Genomic DNA, 15117 nt, shown 5'->3' with positions numbered 1-15117 from the left:
CCGTGGTCGTGAAGCGGGGGGATACCGATGAAGGAAGCTGAGCTTCCTGGATCCGCGTTGTCTAAGACCTGCTTGCTATCACTGGAGCAAAATGGCCCAGGTACATAATCCGAACATCATCCCCCGCAATGGACGAACATGGCATGGAGTGTTGAGCCAACAATTCGGTTGCCATCATGATACAGATGTCGGTTATTGCTCTCGCCGGCGCTGTGTTCGCTCATAACGTCCTCGCTGGCGACCTTGTTCCCCGGACATGGCAGGGCCAGGAGTACGGCTGCAGATGCTACTTCGGTGATGGCTGCTGGCCCAAGGCGGACGCATGGGCACAGCTTAATGCCACTGTGAATGGGAACTTGGCTGTCCATGTCCCTCCTGAGGCGGCGTGTCACAACACCTTTGAAGGAATCCTCGGCAACATCTCGACATATGATGCCGCTAAGTGTGCTGAAGTAACTGAAAACTGGGACAAGGAGCAGTGGACGTAAGTCAATCCCCGGGTCATCTTCAGACCTCACCACATAGCAGGGCGAGAAACTGACACGCGCGCTCGCTCACAGGACCGATCAACCCGGCGTCGTTTTATGGAAATACTTCACTAACACAACCTGTCTACCAACCCAAGACCCCACGCAGCCCTGCACCTTGGGATACTACGGCGTCTACGTGGTGACAGCTACCAAGAAGGACCACATCAAAGCCGGCGTCGATTTCGCGCGCGAGAACAACCTTCGTCTCATCATCCGCAACACTGGCCACGACTTCATCGGTCGCAGTGTCGGTTGGGGCTCCCTCATCGTCAACACCCACAGCTTCCAGGATATCACGTTCAGCGACACGTGGGCCGGTCCCGGGAACTACACCGGAGGGACCGTCACCGTCGGCGCCGGCGTGCAAGGCCGCGCCCTCCTCCGCGCAGCCAACGCCCAAAATCCTCCCATACTAGTCGTCACGGGCGAGTGCCCGACCGTCGGCGTTGCGGGCGGTCTTGTCCAGGGCGGTGGCCACGGCCCGTTGACGCCGCTTCACGGCATGGCCGCCGACAACGCGCTCGAGTTCGAGGCAATCACTGCCGACGGAGAGTACGTCATCGCCAACGCCGACGAGAACCCCGACCTGTTCTTCGGGCTCAAGGGGGGCGGCCCCTCGTCATACGCCGCCGTCACATCCGTCACCTTCCGCACGTACGCGGAAGAGAAGGCGTCTGGGGGCGTATTGTACATCAACAGCACGCTGACAGAAGACGAAGACGTGTTCTGGGAGGGCGTACGGGTGTTCCACAAGTGGTCGAACCATCTCGTTGACAACGGGCTGTACGTCTACTTTGAACTCGGTGCGATGATGCTCGAGGTGCAGCCTTTTGTGGCTGTGGGCAAGACGCAGGGCGAGTTGGACAAGATCCTTGAGCCGATGATTGCAGAGCTCAAAGCCAGTAATGTGTCGTTCGAGCATTCTACCAAGGAATTCGCGACGTTCTTTGACTTATACATCGATCTCTTCCGGGACGAGGAAGCAGGCAGGCACACGTTGACTGGCGGGTGGCTGTTCGCTCACTCCGATGTCGAAAAGCGGAACGATCAGATTGTCGACGCTTTCAAGACGGTGATCAATCCGAGGGAGGACTTGAAGGGCTTGGGGTACATCGTGGGACACTTGTTTGACGCGGGACACAGCTGGCCCGAAGCCAACAGCGCGACGCACCCGGTCTGGAGAAACGGCACAGACTTTGTCATCAGCGTTCTTTTTGTGCCAGTGGGTGCGACTTTGAAACAGAAGGCGGATTTGCAGGATGTTTTGACGAATATCCAAGACGAGGCTTTGCGGCAAGCCGGACCTGATGGTGCCACATACGTGAATGAGGTGAGTGGTACCCCGACGAACACTGCGAAGAACACAGCAACTGACCTTTATCATGCAGGCCGACCCCTATCAGGCTAACTGGCAAGAACATTTCTGGGGTCCGCTGTATCCTACCCTGTTTGACCTGCGCAAGAAGTGGGATCCAGATGGTGTTTTCTACGCCGTCTCCACGCCTGGGACGGAGGGCTGGGAGGAGATCGAGTATGGTACGAGACTTTGCAAGAAGCTGTAATGAGTGGAATCAATGATGTATATATGCGTCTATCATGAATGGTATGAGTAGAATCTATTCGCATTCCGACATCATTGAATCACTTGCTTTCCTGGCTCAGGATACGTGGGAACAGGCAGGTGTCGCCGTAACCTTGTCACAATCTCCACGTAATGCTCCTCGTTCTCCGACGTGATGATGTTGTGTCGAATGAAGAAGTCAAGCATCACAAGCACGCAGTTGGGCTTGAACTGTCCCTCCAACATATTCCTCTTCACTTCCGCAATGGTCATGAGCTCGAAGCCCGACACCTCGTCATCCCCGGGCACAGGCTCGATCGCCTCGGGCAGCTCGAGGTCGTAGCAGTACAGCACTGTCGGGAAGAACGTGCCCTTTGTCGCGTTCATGCTAACGTAAGTGACCGCGCCAACCGCCCGCGCGTTCTCCTTCACAAAGTCGGCCGGGAGCGAGGCCTCTTCGGTGGCCTCGGCGACGATGCAATCGAACGGCGAGTCTTCGGCCTTGATGCCTCCAGCCACAGTGGTGTCCAGCAGATCGGGAAACGTGAACAGGTGCGCGCTGCGGCGAGGGACCCAGATACGCATGCCCTCGGCGCTCTTGACGTACGCCGTCATGTGCGCCCCTCGCGAGGAGATGCCGAACAGCGGGGCGGGGAAGCGCTCGATGGAAACGAACTCGTTCGCGCCGAGGATGCGGAAGTGCTCGCTGTGTCGGCCGCTCAGCGTCGGGAACTTGTCAGTGAGATTGATGGCGGCGTCGACTACGCGCTGGAGCGCTGCGGTGGCGGCCTTGCCGGCATCGTCGCCGTCCTTTGCTATGGTGTCGAGGAGGCGCACCTTGCGCTCGTCATGATCGATGCTGAAGTCTGCGGTCCAGGGGAGACGCTCTACGGTGCTTTGAAGCATGAACCCATGCGGGCGATGATCCTTTGGGAGATACAGCCTGTAGAGGGTGTTGAAGTCGAAGTCTAGGGGAACACTGATGAAGGAGTCAGGGATGATGAGATGGAGATGAGTGAGGCGGGGTAGTTGACGTACTTATCGACCTTGTTGACGAGGGGCATCCAGCTGTTTCGCTTGGCCGGCGTCTTCACCTGTGATTCCATACTGAATAAATCTTTTTTTACAAAATTTAAAGATTGGATTGCGAGTCCGTCAACAACAAATTTCGTCAAAATTACAGACACTGTTGACTGAAAACGAACACGCGTGAGGATGCAGGGGCACCGAAAGATACGTACATTGACCCGCATTGGCTTGGGGTTAATTAGGCCCTGAATTTTGTTATGGCGGTACAAATTCCATGATTAGAATCTCCGCTGCCAAGGTTGTCCCACTATCCGTCGCTGTACAGAAGGGTGCGTGTCATTGTAGGTCTGCTATTATTTTCAGGAACCTTTCGTTTTCTTCTCTCCGTCTGAGGCCATGATAGAAAAGTTTCTGATGTTCGACGTCACAGAGACTCTCATTGTGGGCATGGATAGTTGCGATGCCGATAGCGGAGTTGCATGACGGATTCAGGGAGTGTAGTACCCGTAACATGACTTGCTGGATCTCCGCTTAATCGTCGGAGATCGCGCAGAGAAACAGTGCTCCTGAGACTCATTCCTTGCATTCCCCCGTTCATTCTTTTTGCAGGCTTTCTGGCGAGATGAGGCTTGGGTCAATCACCAGCTCTTCTTCTCTGTTATCGTCTGCAGGATCCGCCGCGGTTCCGTCCCACATCTGCTGAAGCATGTTTGCAATCACAGCTAGCATTCTCGCAGACAGAGTGTCGCACGACTCAGTGAGTTGCTGCTGAATCAGCTCCCTGTGAGCAGGAGACTGTGCGCAGGATCCTGCCATCGAGATTGGCCACAGCATCACTCCGATGCTCTCATGTCCTTTTGGCACCAACTTCAGCTCCTTCATGAAAGATTCGTAGCAGTCGTTTCGCCTCGACGCTTGCCAGAATTTGCCGTCCACGGGCGATTCGTAAAGCAGTATGAGCATAGCCAATCGCCACAGCGTCCAGACTTGCCGGACCCGTAGGCTTGTGTGTGGTAGTGCGGGCTCCCACGACATGATTTGCATCTCAATCGCTAATAGTTGTGTGACGCGTTCGTCTTTGTCGATGTTGGCCGCGCCGTCCGCGGCTCGGAGCCGGGCCAGATGATGGATCGTCAGAAGCCCAGCAATGAACGGCGTCTGGAAGAGTCCGCACTCTTCGCTGAGCTCCGTCGCCGAGGCTCTGTGTTCAGCGTCCCACAGATGGCCGGCGAGTATGGGCATGTCCATTTGATTGACAAGTTGAGCGGATGTGAAGGGTGAAGGGATGGTCTCCACAGCTTCATCCACGCGCAGGAACATGCAGACCCTCAGCATGTTCCTGTATAACTTCTGGTTGATCCCCAGGCGTACCGAACTTGACATGTTCTGGAGTACGTGGCTGGCAAAGTCGACGTGGTTTCGGGTCGAGTCTCCGCGAGCAGATTCCGTCAAGGCCAGCATCAGACTCGCGGCACAGAGGCAGTCCGGCCGGTCGTCCTGGGCGCCAGTCCCGCTCAACGCAACACGAGCCCTCATTGCGGATAGGGCTTTGGAGTAGCAAGTGCTAGCAAGCTTGAGAGCCTTATCATTCTCAGGGTGGCTCAGCATGTACTGCAAGCTGCTGAGTGCTAGGACAGACCGAAGTACCAGATTGTCGCTCACGATGAGAGGGAGCAGGGTGCTGACGTAAAGCTCAGTGTCGACGTTGTCGACGGACATTGACGGCATCGATCGTGAAAGGAAGTGCTGGAAGAGCATCTGGAAAGATCCCTCATCGCAGTCAAGATCTGGTGGGACGATGAGTGGGACATGAGAAATCTTAGGGGCCATGCGGAGGTGTTCGGCTCGTGACCGAAGGCTCTCTGGAGATGTCTTTCTCGGACCGTAGTCTTTGGCTGACTCTGACGGTGAGTTGCTGTCAGTATTGGAGTTGACATTGCTCGCCCGCGAAGCTGTCCACAAAGGGCCAGCTGGTAGGAAGCTGAGGTTCGGTCCTCGTCTGCTGACACTTGTCTGAGGTCCAGAAGTCGAAGATGCAGCCGCAGGGTCGACTACAGTATCATACATCATAAGCAAGATTAGCTTGGAGTATGTGACACACAGCATAAAGACACGATAGTCTTGCGGGTTTCACTCACAGCAAAAAGAGTCGACCGTCTGGGGTGCCGTCCAATTATCTGGCCAGACGCACTCTGTGCCCTTCCTTGAGCATAAGGAACATATAGGCTGCCTCTCGTCGCACTTCTTTCTTCTAGCTCTGCAACCTAGGCAACCTGTCCTCTTCCGCTTGTGTCCAGATGGTCTTTCCATCGTAACAATCTTTGAGAAGGGGTCTCAAGATGCGGTGAGGTTTGCCTTGAGTTGGGGGCAACTGAGTGGCCGGCAGAATGATTTACGCATCAACAGAACGAATGATTTATGAGAAGCAGTTGCTCAAATTCATGATTCAAGCCCGTTAAGTTGAGCTGCGCCTACTGTTGTTGAGGTAAGGGGGGACGAAAAAGTACGTTAATGGTGTGAGAACCAAGGCAGTGGGAGTGGACTTGCCGAGTACCGAAACTCCGCTCTAGCGTCATCCCATTGTTTGGGACAGTACAATAACCTTCGCACACTAAACCCCCTACGATTCGCTGGTACATACAGAACCCACAGGCTCTAGCCAGGATCTAGGAGGACGGTAGATTGGCGTCCCGCTGAGCTTAATTGGTGACATATTCTACAGTTAAAATACTAACAGTGACCAATAATCTGGACGGGTTGCCGAGACGTTCAACAAAGGAAGGCAGGCGTTTCTATGATACTATTTCCTTTATCATGAATCTTCATGATTAGTGATCAGACTCAGCCCATGCCATTGCGCAGCTCAGCCCCCACTGGCGCACACCTAGCTATTGCTCTTCAGAACGACCCAACGATGCACCAAGTCAAGATTCTGATACCACGGAAGCTGACCGTAGCTGTAAACTGAGTGGCTTTAGACCGAATATCCAGAGATACTAGTAGATGATACACTCCTGTCGACAGGGAAATGAAGGCTGGCCTGAATGACCTGTCGAAAATTGAAATCTTTGCAATTCGAACGCAGGAGATAGCAAAGTTCAGCACTGCCACATCTCATACATCGCATTTGAACTGAACAATGAAATATCAATATTCCATGACCCTATGACTCCCGGTTTCACCAGAGTTGTTCACCTCTGGTGTGATATTTTCGCTGTTTGTAAGGGGCGGAGCCCGTATACGGCGCAGAGACGGGCAACGGAACACTCGGCCAGCGTCGCCGTCGCTCAGACGCTTTAGAGGCTTCGTTTCGTCCCTATCGCCAACTCTACAGGCACGTTAGACTAGTCTTCTTTAGGAATGCTAAGCGCTAGTTGCTTGTGAAGTCTTCGGAACGGCACCGAAACCCGAACAGCTCGTATGCTCTCGGCTTCAATGCCACTTCACAGGTCAGTTTATTCGAATGTTCGTTAGTTAAATGCAGTGGTCCGACTCATTTAGAATGATTCATGCTGGCGCAAAGTCAATGCTCAAAGTGTCTTCACCGACTTCATTTTCCGAGGTTTTGACGCCAGGTCGGCTTTGCAATGTACAGATGAAAGCTCTTGAAGTGTTTATCTAGTGACCTTGCTCAACTCTTTTCAACTCAGGTACTGAACCAGTATTACAAGTCTATTGACATGGCCTCTTGCCATCGCCTAACTTGAACCATGTCTACGTGATTTCACAAAAATATCATTTCTATGCGCTCTTTGACACGCTCGTCTCTCTCCGAGGCGAGTCTACAACCTGCCCATTATGAATGAAGAGGTCGCCGTGGTCGTAATCCGAGATGGCATCCTCAATGTAAGCGTAATCAAGACCGCGAATCTCGTCTTCCTCAGTGGCGCGGAGATGGCATCCGGGAATCTTGTTGATGACGAACAGCAAGATGCAGGATACGAAGAAAGACCACGCAGCGCAAGTTGTTCCGCCCGCGAGCTGAAGACCCAGTTGGCGAAAGTTGCCGTTCCACCAACCGCCGTCGTAGGTGTTGCTCACACCATCAAGTGCGGGGACCATCTTGTGGGCAAAAAGACCGGTGAGGATGTCGCCAACGTAACCGCCGACGCCATGAATTGCGAAAATGTCAAGTCCGTCGTCGACACGGAAGAGATACTGGTATTTGACGGTGTAGTACGAGCAAATCGCTGTGAGAACACCAACCAGCGGTGAGGCATACACGAGCACTAAGCAGATGATTAGTTTTCGAACAGACCGCGCCTCAAGTCCGATTGCTTACCGAAGCCTGCAGCCGGTGTAATTCCAACCAGGCCAGCAATGATGCCGGAACAGAATCCAACAAGACTGAACTTCTTGATATAGAAGTAGTCGAGCAATACCCAGGTGATTCCACCACCGCAAGCAGCGAAATTCGTGTTGACAACGACGTAGATGGATCGGAGACTGAGATTGGCCGTGCTGGCGCCGTTGAACGCAAACCACCCGAACCAGATGAGAACCGTTCCAAGGACCATCAACAACGGATTATGCGGTTTGAAGTGCGGCGCGTATTTCTTCTTCGTCACTGCGTCGTCACTAAGTCTTGGGCCAAGCATCATAGACCATGCAAGGGATCCGAAGCCGCTGGCAATGTGGACGGGGCCAGAGCCGGCGAAGTCGTAGAGGCCAAGGTTGTAGAGCCAGCCACTGGGATTCCATTCCCAGTGTGCCAAACTACCGGGAGTGAGTATTTCGTTCTGCGGAGGGAGTTTTCATACTTACACATAATAGACAAATGTTGTCCAGCAGAGAAGAAAGAGCATGCTTGGCCAGAGACGGCCGCGCTCCAGCATCGCGCCCGCCAAGATCATTGCTGTAGCTGTGACGAAGGTGAATCCGAACGCAGCATCTAATTGCAAAAGATTAATCACGTGGCCTTACACGATCGACGCTTTTCTTCAAAGATCTTACAGAGGATGTCTGGAATATCAGAGTTGGCAAACGACGGAGAGGCGAGGATGTTGTGGAACACGCCAACCGACAAGTCGCCCAAGATCGGATTCGATACCCTTGACTGATATAACGAAGCTCCGTAAAGCCAGTACTGGATGCCGCATGCACATGCGCAGAAGAGAGACTGCAGGATCATCGTCAAAGATGACTTTCGGCGATGCATGCCTGCATACAGGAATCCAATGGCTGGCGTGATCTGCCAGCAGAAAATTGTGCAGACCAGAACCCAGCAAAGATCGCCCTACACGGTGTCAGTCGCCCGCAATATTCTTCTAACCCTCCGTGCTACTTCAGAGACTAGTATTCACCTTGTCGTATGGAGCGTTGAGATCATGGGTAAGGGGGTCGCCGCCGGTCGGGTCGACGGCGTAATCGGGGAATTCTGTCACCGGGATGATCTCCGCCATGTTGGCAGCTGTTCACGATATGCCTCTGGAAGAGTAAAGATGAACACCTGCACGCGGGAGCTAATACAAGCGCGCGTCTTTCTTATTCTTTAAAGAACCAGGACGACGGGCCGATCATATGCAAGACCGGGCATGGAAACTTCGGAACCACTTAAATGTTTCCAGTGTCTCGGGCTCACAGTGTCTCCAGCCTGTGGCTATCACTCGAACATCACCGAAATCAGATAAGGTTGATACCCAGCCCGAATTGTGTCAAAATTAAGCATGCTACTATTCTCTTGGCTCTCATCACCACACTGATACCAGATAAGGCCAATTGCCCTGATTGGCCTGAGGTACCCCGGATATCCTCAAGGGACGCTGCCAAGCGTTCGTCAACGCAAATCAGACCAAAAGACCTATCTTACACCCGAATAAAAGTCTGGGCGTTCATGGGGGAATGGAAGGGAGGACGGTTGATGGAGTCTTGGAAGTTCGTGGCCCTGGTAAAAGGGGCTGAAGGGCCGGCCAATGAGAGACATGATGTCAAGTAGGGTGCGTCTCCGACTGAAGACCAATGACAGCATTCCAGGGATGGCGCACGGCGTCATGAGGTGTCAAGCCCTCTAGTGCAGCTGCCCGAAGGTCCGCCGCGCTGTTCGGTCTTGAGATGCATTGCCCCGAGGCCATTTGATGTGGAGGCCATGCGAGGGAACCCTGGCATGTGTCAGCTGCAACACCGTCGCGGCCTCCGCATACGGGCTCCAGAGGGAGCGGACACAGCCGGGCATGCGGTCGTCATCAAGCGGGGTCATCCCGCACTGGCTGCCCAGGTCCTTATCGGAACCTCATCAAATGGCTGCGAGACAGTCGCCGGGTAGATTTGACATTTCGGGTTAGACCCAAACATACCGGATGGTTAAAGTTCACACCGTGAAATCTTTCCCGTTCCGGGTGTCAGATGAAGAGGGCGTGCCTCTGGCCGGTCTCGACTCTCCTACTGTCGCATAGAGGTGCCGCATGGCGTATCGGGCGCATCGATCACCGTAGGTGTAGCATCTGACGATGGGCAGGTTAATTCTTCCAGAAACATATATGATATGTCCGTTCAAGAGGCATGCGATAGACCGTCAATTTGATAGACGGTGATGTTTTCCCGAGTCGCGCGTAAATAACCCCAAGCTCTCGTTCTTCTGACGCGTTGTTCATTGCTCATCCAATCTGTGCCATCAAAGCTATTCCGCCATGTCTTTTGTGTTTGATTTCGCGAGTCCCCATGTTGCACTCACCGTGCTCAGCATCGCCGCATGCACAGGCGGTCTGATCTACCTTCTTAGCTTGCTCATCGAGGGTCGCAAGAACTCAAGCAAGTTCCGGCGCGATTCATCACCGGGCCAGTCCACTGTGAGTACGGCCGAGAAGCAGAGCTATGTGAACGCGTTCCCGCCGTCGCAGAGGGCCACTCTCGCCAAGCTCGGACCCCAGTATGCCGGCATCACGGAGGTGGACCTGGCCGCCGCGCCGAAGTCCCTCCTCAAAATGGGGACCGACTACCGATCTGCCCCGGCCGGAGAGTTCAACTTTAGCGGCTTTAGTGTCGATGACATCCGGTCTCTTGGTGACTTCCCCGACTACGCGACTCTGTCCGGCGTCCCGCTGCCATCGCCGCTAAAGGACTTCGACATCAACAAGGCAGTCCCCCGGCCCTACCGTCCCTTCAGATGGGCCTATCACCAGACGATGTGTATGTTCATGTTGCTCTGATGTAGTCATTCTCTACTGACGATGATGAAATACTAGCCCTTACAAAGATGGACACAGACTTCTGGATCGAGCTTGAGAATACATACCACGAACGCATCGCCCAGCGCCAGGAGCTGTACGCCAAGCACGGAAACGCCGTTTTGGATAGTCTTCCAGGCTGTGAGCTTGCTTGCAAAGAGCTCATGGAGATGGTTCTACAATTCGTATGTACGAGATATCCAAACCAATTCCAGGTTAAGGACGGAGTTCTCTTCAACCGCATCCTCAATACCGAGACCGACCTAAAGACAACTGAGCCGCTCATCGTCCTTCTGAACAATATCCCCGAGGACTTCGGTATCATGCTCAGAGACCACGAGACAGGCCGATACTTCCTCCGCGGCGGCATGGTCTGCTCTTCCGTTGGATGGAACCTCAAGGACAAGGTCGGCCAGGGTTTGCCGGGCATTCACAAGACAGTTCCAGACTACAAAGAAAAGATGGAGTTCAGTATGGATCGGTAAGCTTGGCCCCTCAATATTGTACCCTACCCACCACTGATCACAGATAACCAGCTTCTTCACCAAGATGCCGACATCCAAACCGATTCAACGTGGATCATGGGGCCTGGAAATGGGTCAGCCGCTATATCTTCCAGCCGACCACCCGGACATCGCCCACCGCGAGGCCCAGAACCCTGACTTGAAGCCCGAAGACGTCTACTTGCGAGTCGACTGGCAGACGCTACGTCGACTCCCCCTCTCTGGCGCCGTTGTTTTCAACTTCAAGGCTTTGTTCACTCCGTTGTCAGAATTCAAGGACGAGCCGTATATTCCGTCCATCGTGCTCAAGGTCTTAAATGAGGGCAAAGAAAATATTTTGAAGTACAAGGGCGTGTGGCACGTGGAGCATGTTGCGAAACCAACATTGGAGGCGTATGAGCGATTTCAGATTGAGACGGGAATGATAGAGAAGGACTGGACGCATCAAACTCTGGCTGAAGCTCCATTCTTCCCAGGTTGGGAGAGGAAGTGGGCTGTCGCATGAGTTTGGAGACCTCAGCATTATGAATAATGAGAGATGATTTGGGCGATTGAGAGAATACACATTCACAAAGTATTTCATAGTGTCCATAGTATTGAGACAAGAATTTACAAATATGTACAGAAATAATGAATACATTTCATTGAAACCTGCTACGTTTTAGACAAATGCTCGTGACCGACCTGGCGGAGGGCTGTTGTCTCTGTTATCGTGACATTATAATGAGAAGGAATTGAGGCTAACCATTGATCACATTCTTGCCATCGAAAAACTCATATGGATTCAGTGTTAGTACAGAGCCAGAACTCTCAAAATTGACGATATACATTCGAGCCCTTAGAGAACGCCAACTCATGAAGCCCTGAGGTGAGACCAAGTCACTGCCTTCAGAGATACAATGCGCGGGATGGGGACACGAGCGCGGCAGAAGTGGAAAGAAAAGAGGGGTGTATGCAGGCTTATCTCATAACCCTGGGTCAGACTCCAGTAAGGGAATAGATAAAGACACAATGTGGAGGCTTTGATTGGCCTGGATGCCTGCATAATGCGGGGTAAGCAGACCTGATCGACGTGAATCTGGGTCTGGAAGCCTGGTCTCCTTCGTCTTGCCCTCTCTGGTCCCTTGGCTTGTTCTTATCGCCGCTGGGCCGAAATAACTGGAGACAATTCGGCGGCGTTGCGGCATCTCGGTGTTTCCAGCTGTGCGATCTCTCGTATTTTCTTCCTTGGGGAGGCAGAAACAGATGCGAATCAACAGAATAGATTCTTTAGAGATTCTCTCAGATGGCTTTTGGTGTTTCCCCAGTGACTCACTGGGCGAGTCTATAGATACATGGTCCTATCAAGCAAGCATCTATTCGCCCTCAGCCGGGGACGAGGGGTTTCGTTTTCCGGCCCTATTGCGTAGATCTGCACCGTCACTTCAACGCGCCTCTCTGAAGCTTACCAAAGTTTGATGTGTATTACTATGTCTGTCAATGCTTGGAGATATTTCTTCGATTAAGTTGTCATTGGCGCCTTTCTCATACGGAAACCAACGAGTAGAATCTTTATCCGCGCTGGTGCTGGACGGCAATCCGGCCAGCAGCTGGCCTGCATTAACACGCAGCGACACCAACCACAACTGGAATCGGTCGTCTTGCTGGACCGCGCTGCAAAGACTTCCCCGCTACAAGGATGTTCTCGGAACCCTTCCAACGCCAGTTTCACACACCAATCTGCTAGCTTAGGCCCAATCATAGACACCGCTAGCTTATCATCTGCCTGGCTTCAATATGTTAAGATACAAATATGCGTCATCAGATGGACACCTCCCCCCGCGTTTCCAGCGCACAGCCGCAGATGGGACGTGCTGTATGCGTGCCCCCCAACCCCGACCCCTTCCCACAACGACAAACTGGTAAACGCGCCCGACAAAGCAGCTCTGGATCATCAACAAACCTGCCTGCTCCCTCGTCCTATCTTCAACATCTGCTGAGCTGATATCCGATCTGCCCATTTGAGTAACCATATCGTTCGATACCAGCTTACTCCATCAAGAGCTTTCCCTCTTGCGCCCAGACATACAATACCCGCATTTCCCCTCCCGAAACTCAATGGTTTCGCCGAGGAATCCGAAAACGGCATCAACCAAGACAAGGACGGGTCTCAACCCTCGTTCGAGATCAGGCTGCGTAACCTGCAAAGCCAAACACGTACGTTTTGATCAAACCTTCAGTTGCTCTTGAGCCCAAAAAACGCTCAATGAAATCAAATAAAATGTTACGCAGACGCTGACCCTTATCGGGTAGCTTAAATGTGACGAGTCCAGACCTGTTTGCCAACAGTGCACACGGAAGGGCATCAAGTGCGGGGGCTATGCGCAGGGCTTGAGATGGTCATTCAAACATCAGCCAGCTCTTCAGAGCCTTTCTTTTGAGGACTACAATCCCTCTCTAACGACCACAACGACGTCACCGGAAAGGACAGCAGCGCCTCCGCCTGAACCTCGAAGTCGCATCTCAAAGGATAAGGCCTCCGGGTCGTCCAACAACCGAAGACATCGCAACTCAGTATCTTCGTCTTCGTCTTCCTTTAGAGGAACAGTAATCACATCTCGCAGTGATGACGAGCGTCAGGAAGCTCCGGGCGGGACCCCGACGGGTCCTTTGGGGGCGGACTTCGACATCTCAAGGGCCCAAGTGAGGGATTCGACCCGGCGGCCATCGGTGAATTCTGTAATGCAGGCATCTTCAGGATCAACAGCATCTGCAGAAGAGAACACCCAACCAGATTACCAGTTGACGAGCTGCATCACCGATACTTCATCGGCCTTCATCGTCAATTGGTTTGAACAGGTTTGCCCCGCATGGTCCGGTTTCGATTCGAGCGCAAACATGAACCGCAAGATAGCGATTGACCACTGGCGGAACTCCTCCACAGTGTGTAGCTCACTCGAGAGCATGTCGGCAGCCTTTCTGGCCTCCAGGATGCCGAGCATGCGCCAGTCTGCTCTCAGACTTATGGGTAGGGCAACCGACTTCATCCAGGCCGAGCTTGAGCTCGTAAAGGCACAGCCAGACTTGCGTGCCGTTCCGACTGGGCTTTTATTCTCGCTATTCTGTCTCGGAACAACGGTCTGTTGGGTAGATTCGCGGGGTTTTGGCATCCCATTCCTCCGAGAAGCGCGAACTCTCATTCAGCGACTGAACACACAGTCAATAGTCCTCAGCGCCACCAGCTTGGACATGCTGACCTTCTTCAACAAGAGCTTGGCATATTGCGAGATGCTTCTCGCAGTGGTACGCGACGACGAACCCCTCGAAAGCCAGGACAACGAAGACCTGGCTGCAAACCAGCTCCAACTCATTCATGAGCGGGATCCTCATCCATGGACTGGGGTTTCCACGGTTATCAACCGCCTATTTGCAGATTGCATTCGACTTTGCCGAAGCTTTCGACATCGCATGAGGCAAGGCATGGATCCGCAGCGGTATTTCTCTTCAGCGCTGCAGGATCTGATCGTTGCTCAACGCCTCGAGGAACAGCTCTTGGAACTGGAGTTTCCTCCAGACAGCCCGGATGTTGACACCGGAGATTTTGCAACGCCAGTGTCTCACCTCGCGAAAGTTGCAGAGGCCTACCGCCTATCTTCGTTGCTTCACCTCTACCAGACCTTTCCGGATCTCGTTTCGCTTCGTCTTCCGACCGAGTCTCCCGTCACGGAGAGTGGCTCCGTACCATGGGACGAGTGGATCATTCCCCTCGCCCTTCGACTCGTTAAGGTCCTGGAGCACATTCCTACGACATCCGGCACTCGAGTGATCCAGCCGCTGCTGTACATCTCAGCTAGCACCGGTCTTCGGCACGACAATTCCGCGTCGTCTGACATGATGAACATTTTCGGTTCGCTCCAGCAAGACCTGATGGGTGGCACGGGGTCGAGCGTCATCAGCCCTCCGCCATTGTTCGATTCGCACAACCTGTCGTTGTACATCAGCCAGATGGCTTCTGCCCCGGTCCCGGAGGAGCCCATGGGCAATCTTTCGGTCGATATCAGCAGTGCCAGACATTTTGTCATGCGACGGTTGGGTATCTTGGAGAGTAGTCTGCCGCCTGCGCCGGTAGTCGTTGCCAGAGAGCTGGTGCAAACCATTTGGAGAGCCTACGACAGTGAGATTGGGATACCGACGATTCACTGGATCGATATAATGGAGGACAACAACTTGCGGTCAATGTTTGGATAATGAAATTGTACTTATGGCCGGATCAGCCACTGCTTCACTGGCGTTTTGGACCTCAGAGTCATAAATGGTCACTTGAATGATGAGATTGGCACTGCGTGGAGTTC

General features: G+C 53.3%; 6 protein-coding genes across 6 annotated transcripts; 3 read left to right on the top strand and 3 right to left on the bottom strand.

The window, feature by feature from the left end:
* Nucleotides 1–176: 176 nt before the first annotated feature.
* Nucleotides 177–2092, top strand: CGCS363_v005447 (FAD-linked oxidoreductase ZEB1; the record flags this gene model as incomplete). The annotated part of the gene is made up of 3 exons (XM_036637296.1): nucleotides 177–484; nucleotides 561–1860; nucleotides 1919–2092. 3 exons carry the CDS (start codon nucleotides 177–179, stop codon nucleotides 2090–2092), a joined length of 1782 nt encoding a protein of 593 aa, XP_036498391.1.
* A 71-nt stretch (nucleotides 2093–2163) lies between these two features.
* On the bottom strand, nucleotides 2164–3197 carry CGCS363_v005446 (Uncharacterized protein; the record flags this gene model as incomplete). The annotated part of the gene is made up of 2 exons (XM_036637295.1): nucleotides 2164–3070; nucleotides 3130–3197. 2 exons carry the CDS (start codon nucleotides 3195–3197, stop codon nucleotides 2164–2166), a joined length of 975 nt encoding a protein of 324 aa, XP_036497728.1.
* A 517-nt stretch (nucleotides 3198–3714) lies between these two features.
* On the bottom strand, nucleotides 3715–4950 carry CGCS363_v005445 (uncharacterized protein; the record flags this gene model as incomplete). Its single annotated transcript, XM_036637294.1, has 1 exon — nucleotides 3715–4950. The coding sequence occupies one exon, from the start codon at nucleotides 4948–4950 to the stop codon at nucleotides 3715–3717; it is 1236 nt and encodes a 411-aa protein (XP_036498389.1).
* Nucleotides 4951–6861: 1911 nt separating this feature from the next.
* amt1-0 (Ammonium transporter 1) lies at nucleotides 6862–8522 on the bottom strand (the record flags this gene model as incomplete). The annotated part of the gene is made up of 5 exons (XM_036637293.1): nucleotides 6862–7349; nucleotides 7403–7836; nucleotides 7885–8011; nucleotides 8074–8356; nucleotides 8424–8522. 5 exons carry the CDS (start codon nucleotides 8520–8522, stop codon nucleotides 6862–6864), a joined length of 1431 nt encoding a protein of 476 aa, XP_036498390.1.
* A 1224-nt stretch (nucleotides 8523–9746) lies between these two features.
* On the top strand, nucleotides 9747–11291 carry CGCS363_v005443 (uncharacterized protein; the record flags this gene model as incomplete). The annotated part of the gene is made up of 3 exons (XM_036637292.1): nucleotides 9747–10245; nucleotides 10302–10764; nucleotides 10820–11291. The coding sequence occupies 3 exons, from the start codon at nucleotides 9747–9749 to the stop codon at nucleotides 11289–11291; spliced, it is 1434 nt and encodes a 477-aa protein (XP_036498394.1).
* A 2216-nt stretch (nucleotides 11292–13507) lies between these two features.
* BEA4-4 (Beauvericin cluster-specific repressor BEA4) lies at nucleotides 13508–15013 on the top strand (the record flags this gene model as incomplete). Its single annotated transcript, XM_036637291.1, has 1 exon — nucleotides 13508–15013. One exon carries the CDS (start codon nucleotides 13508–13510, stop codon nucleotides 15011–15013), a length of 1506 nt encoding a protein of 501 aa, XP_036498395.1.
* Nucleotides 15014–15117: the final 104 nt, after the last annotated feature.

Source organism: Colletotrichum siamense (assembly GCF_013390195.1).
Source record: "Colletotrichum siamense strain Cg363 chromosome Unknown KSG_Cg363_contig03, whole genome shotgun sequence".
NCBI classification, from domain to species: Eukaryota; Fungi; Ascomycota; class Sordariomycetes; order Glomerellales; family Glomerellaceae; genus Colletotrichum; species Colletotrichum siamense.
The sequence above is the reverse complement of the archived record's forward strand: the minus strand, read 5'-3'. Positions and strand labels throughout refer to the sequence as shown.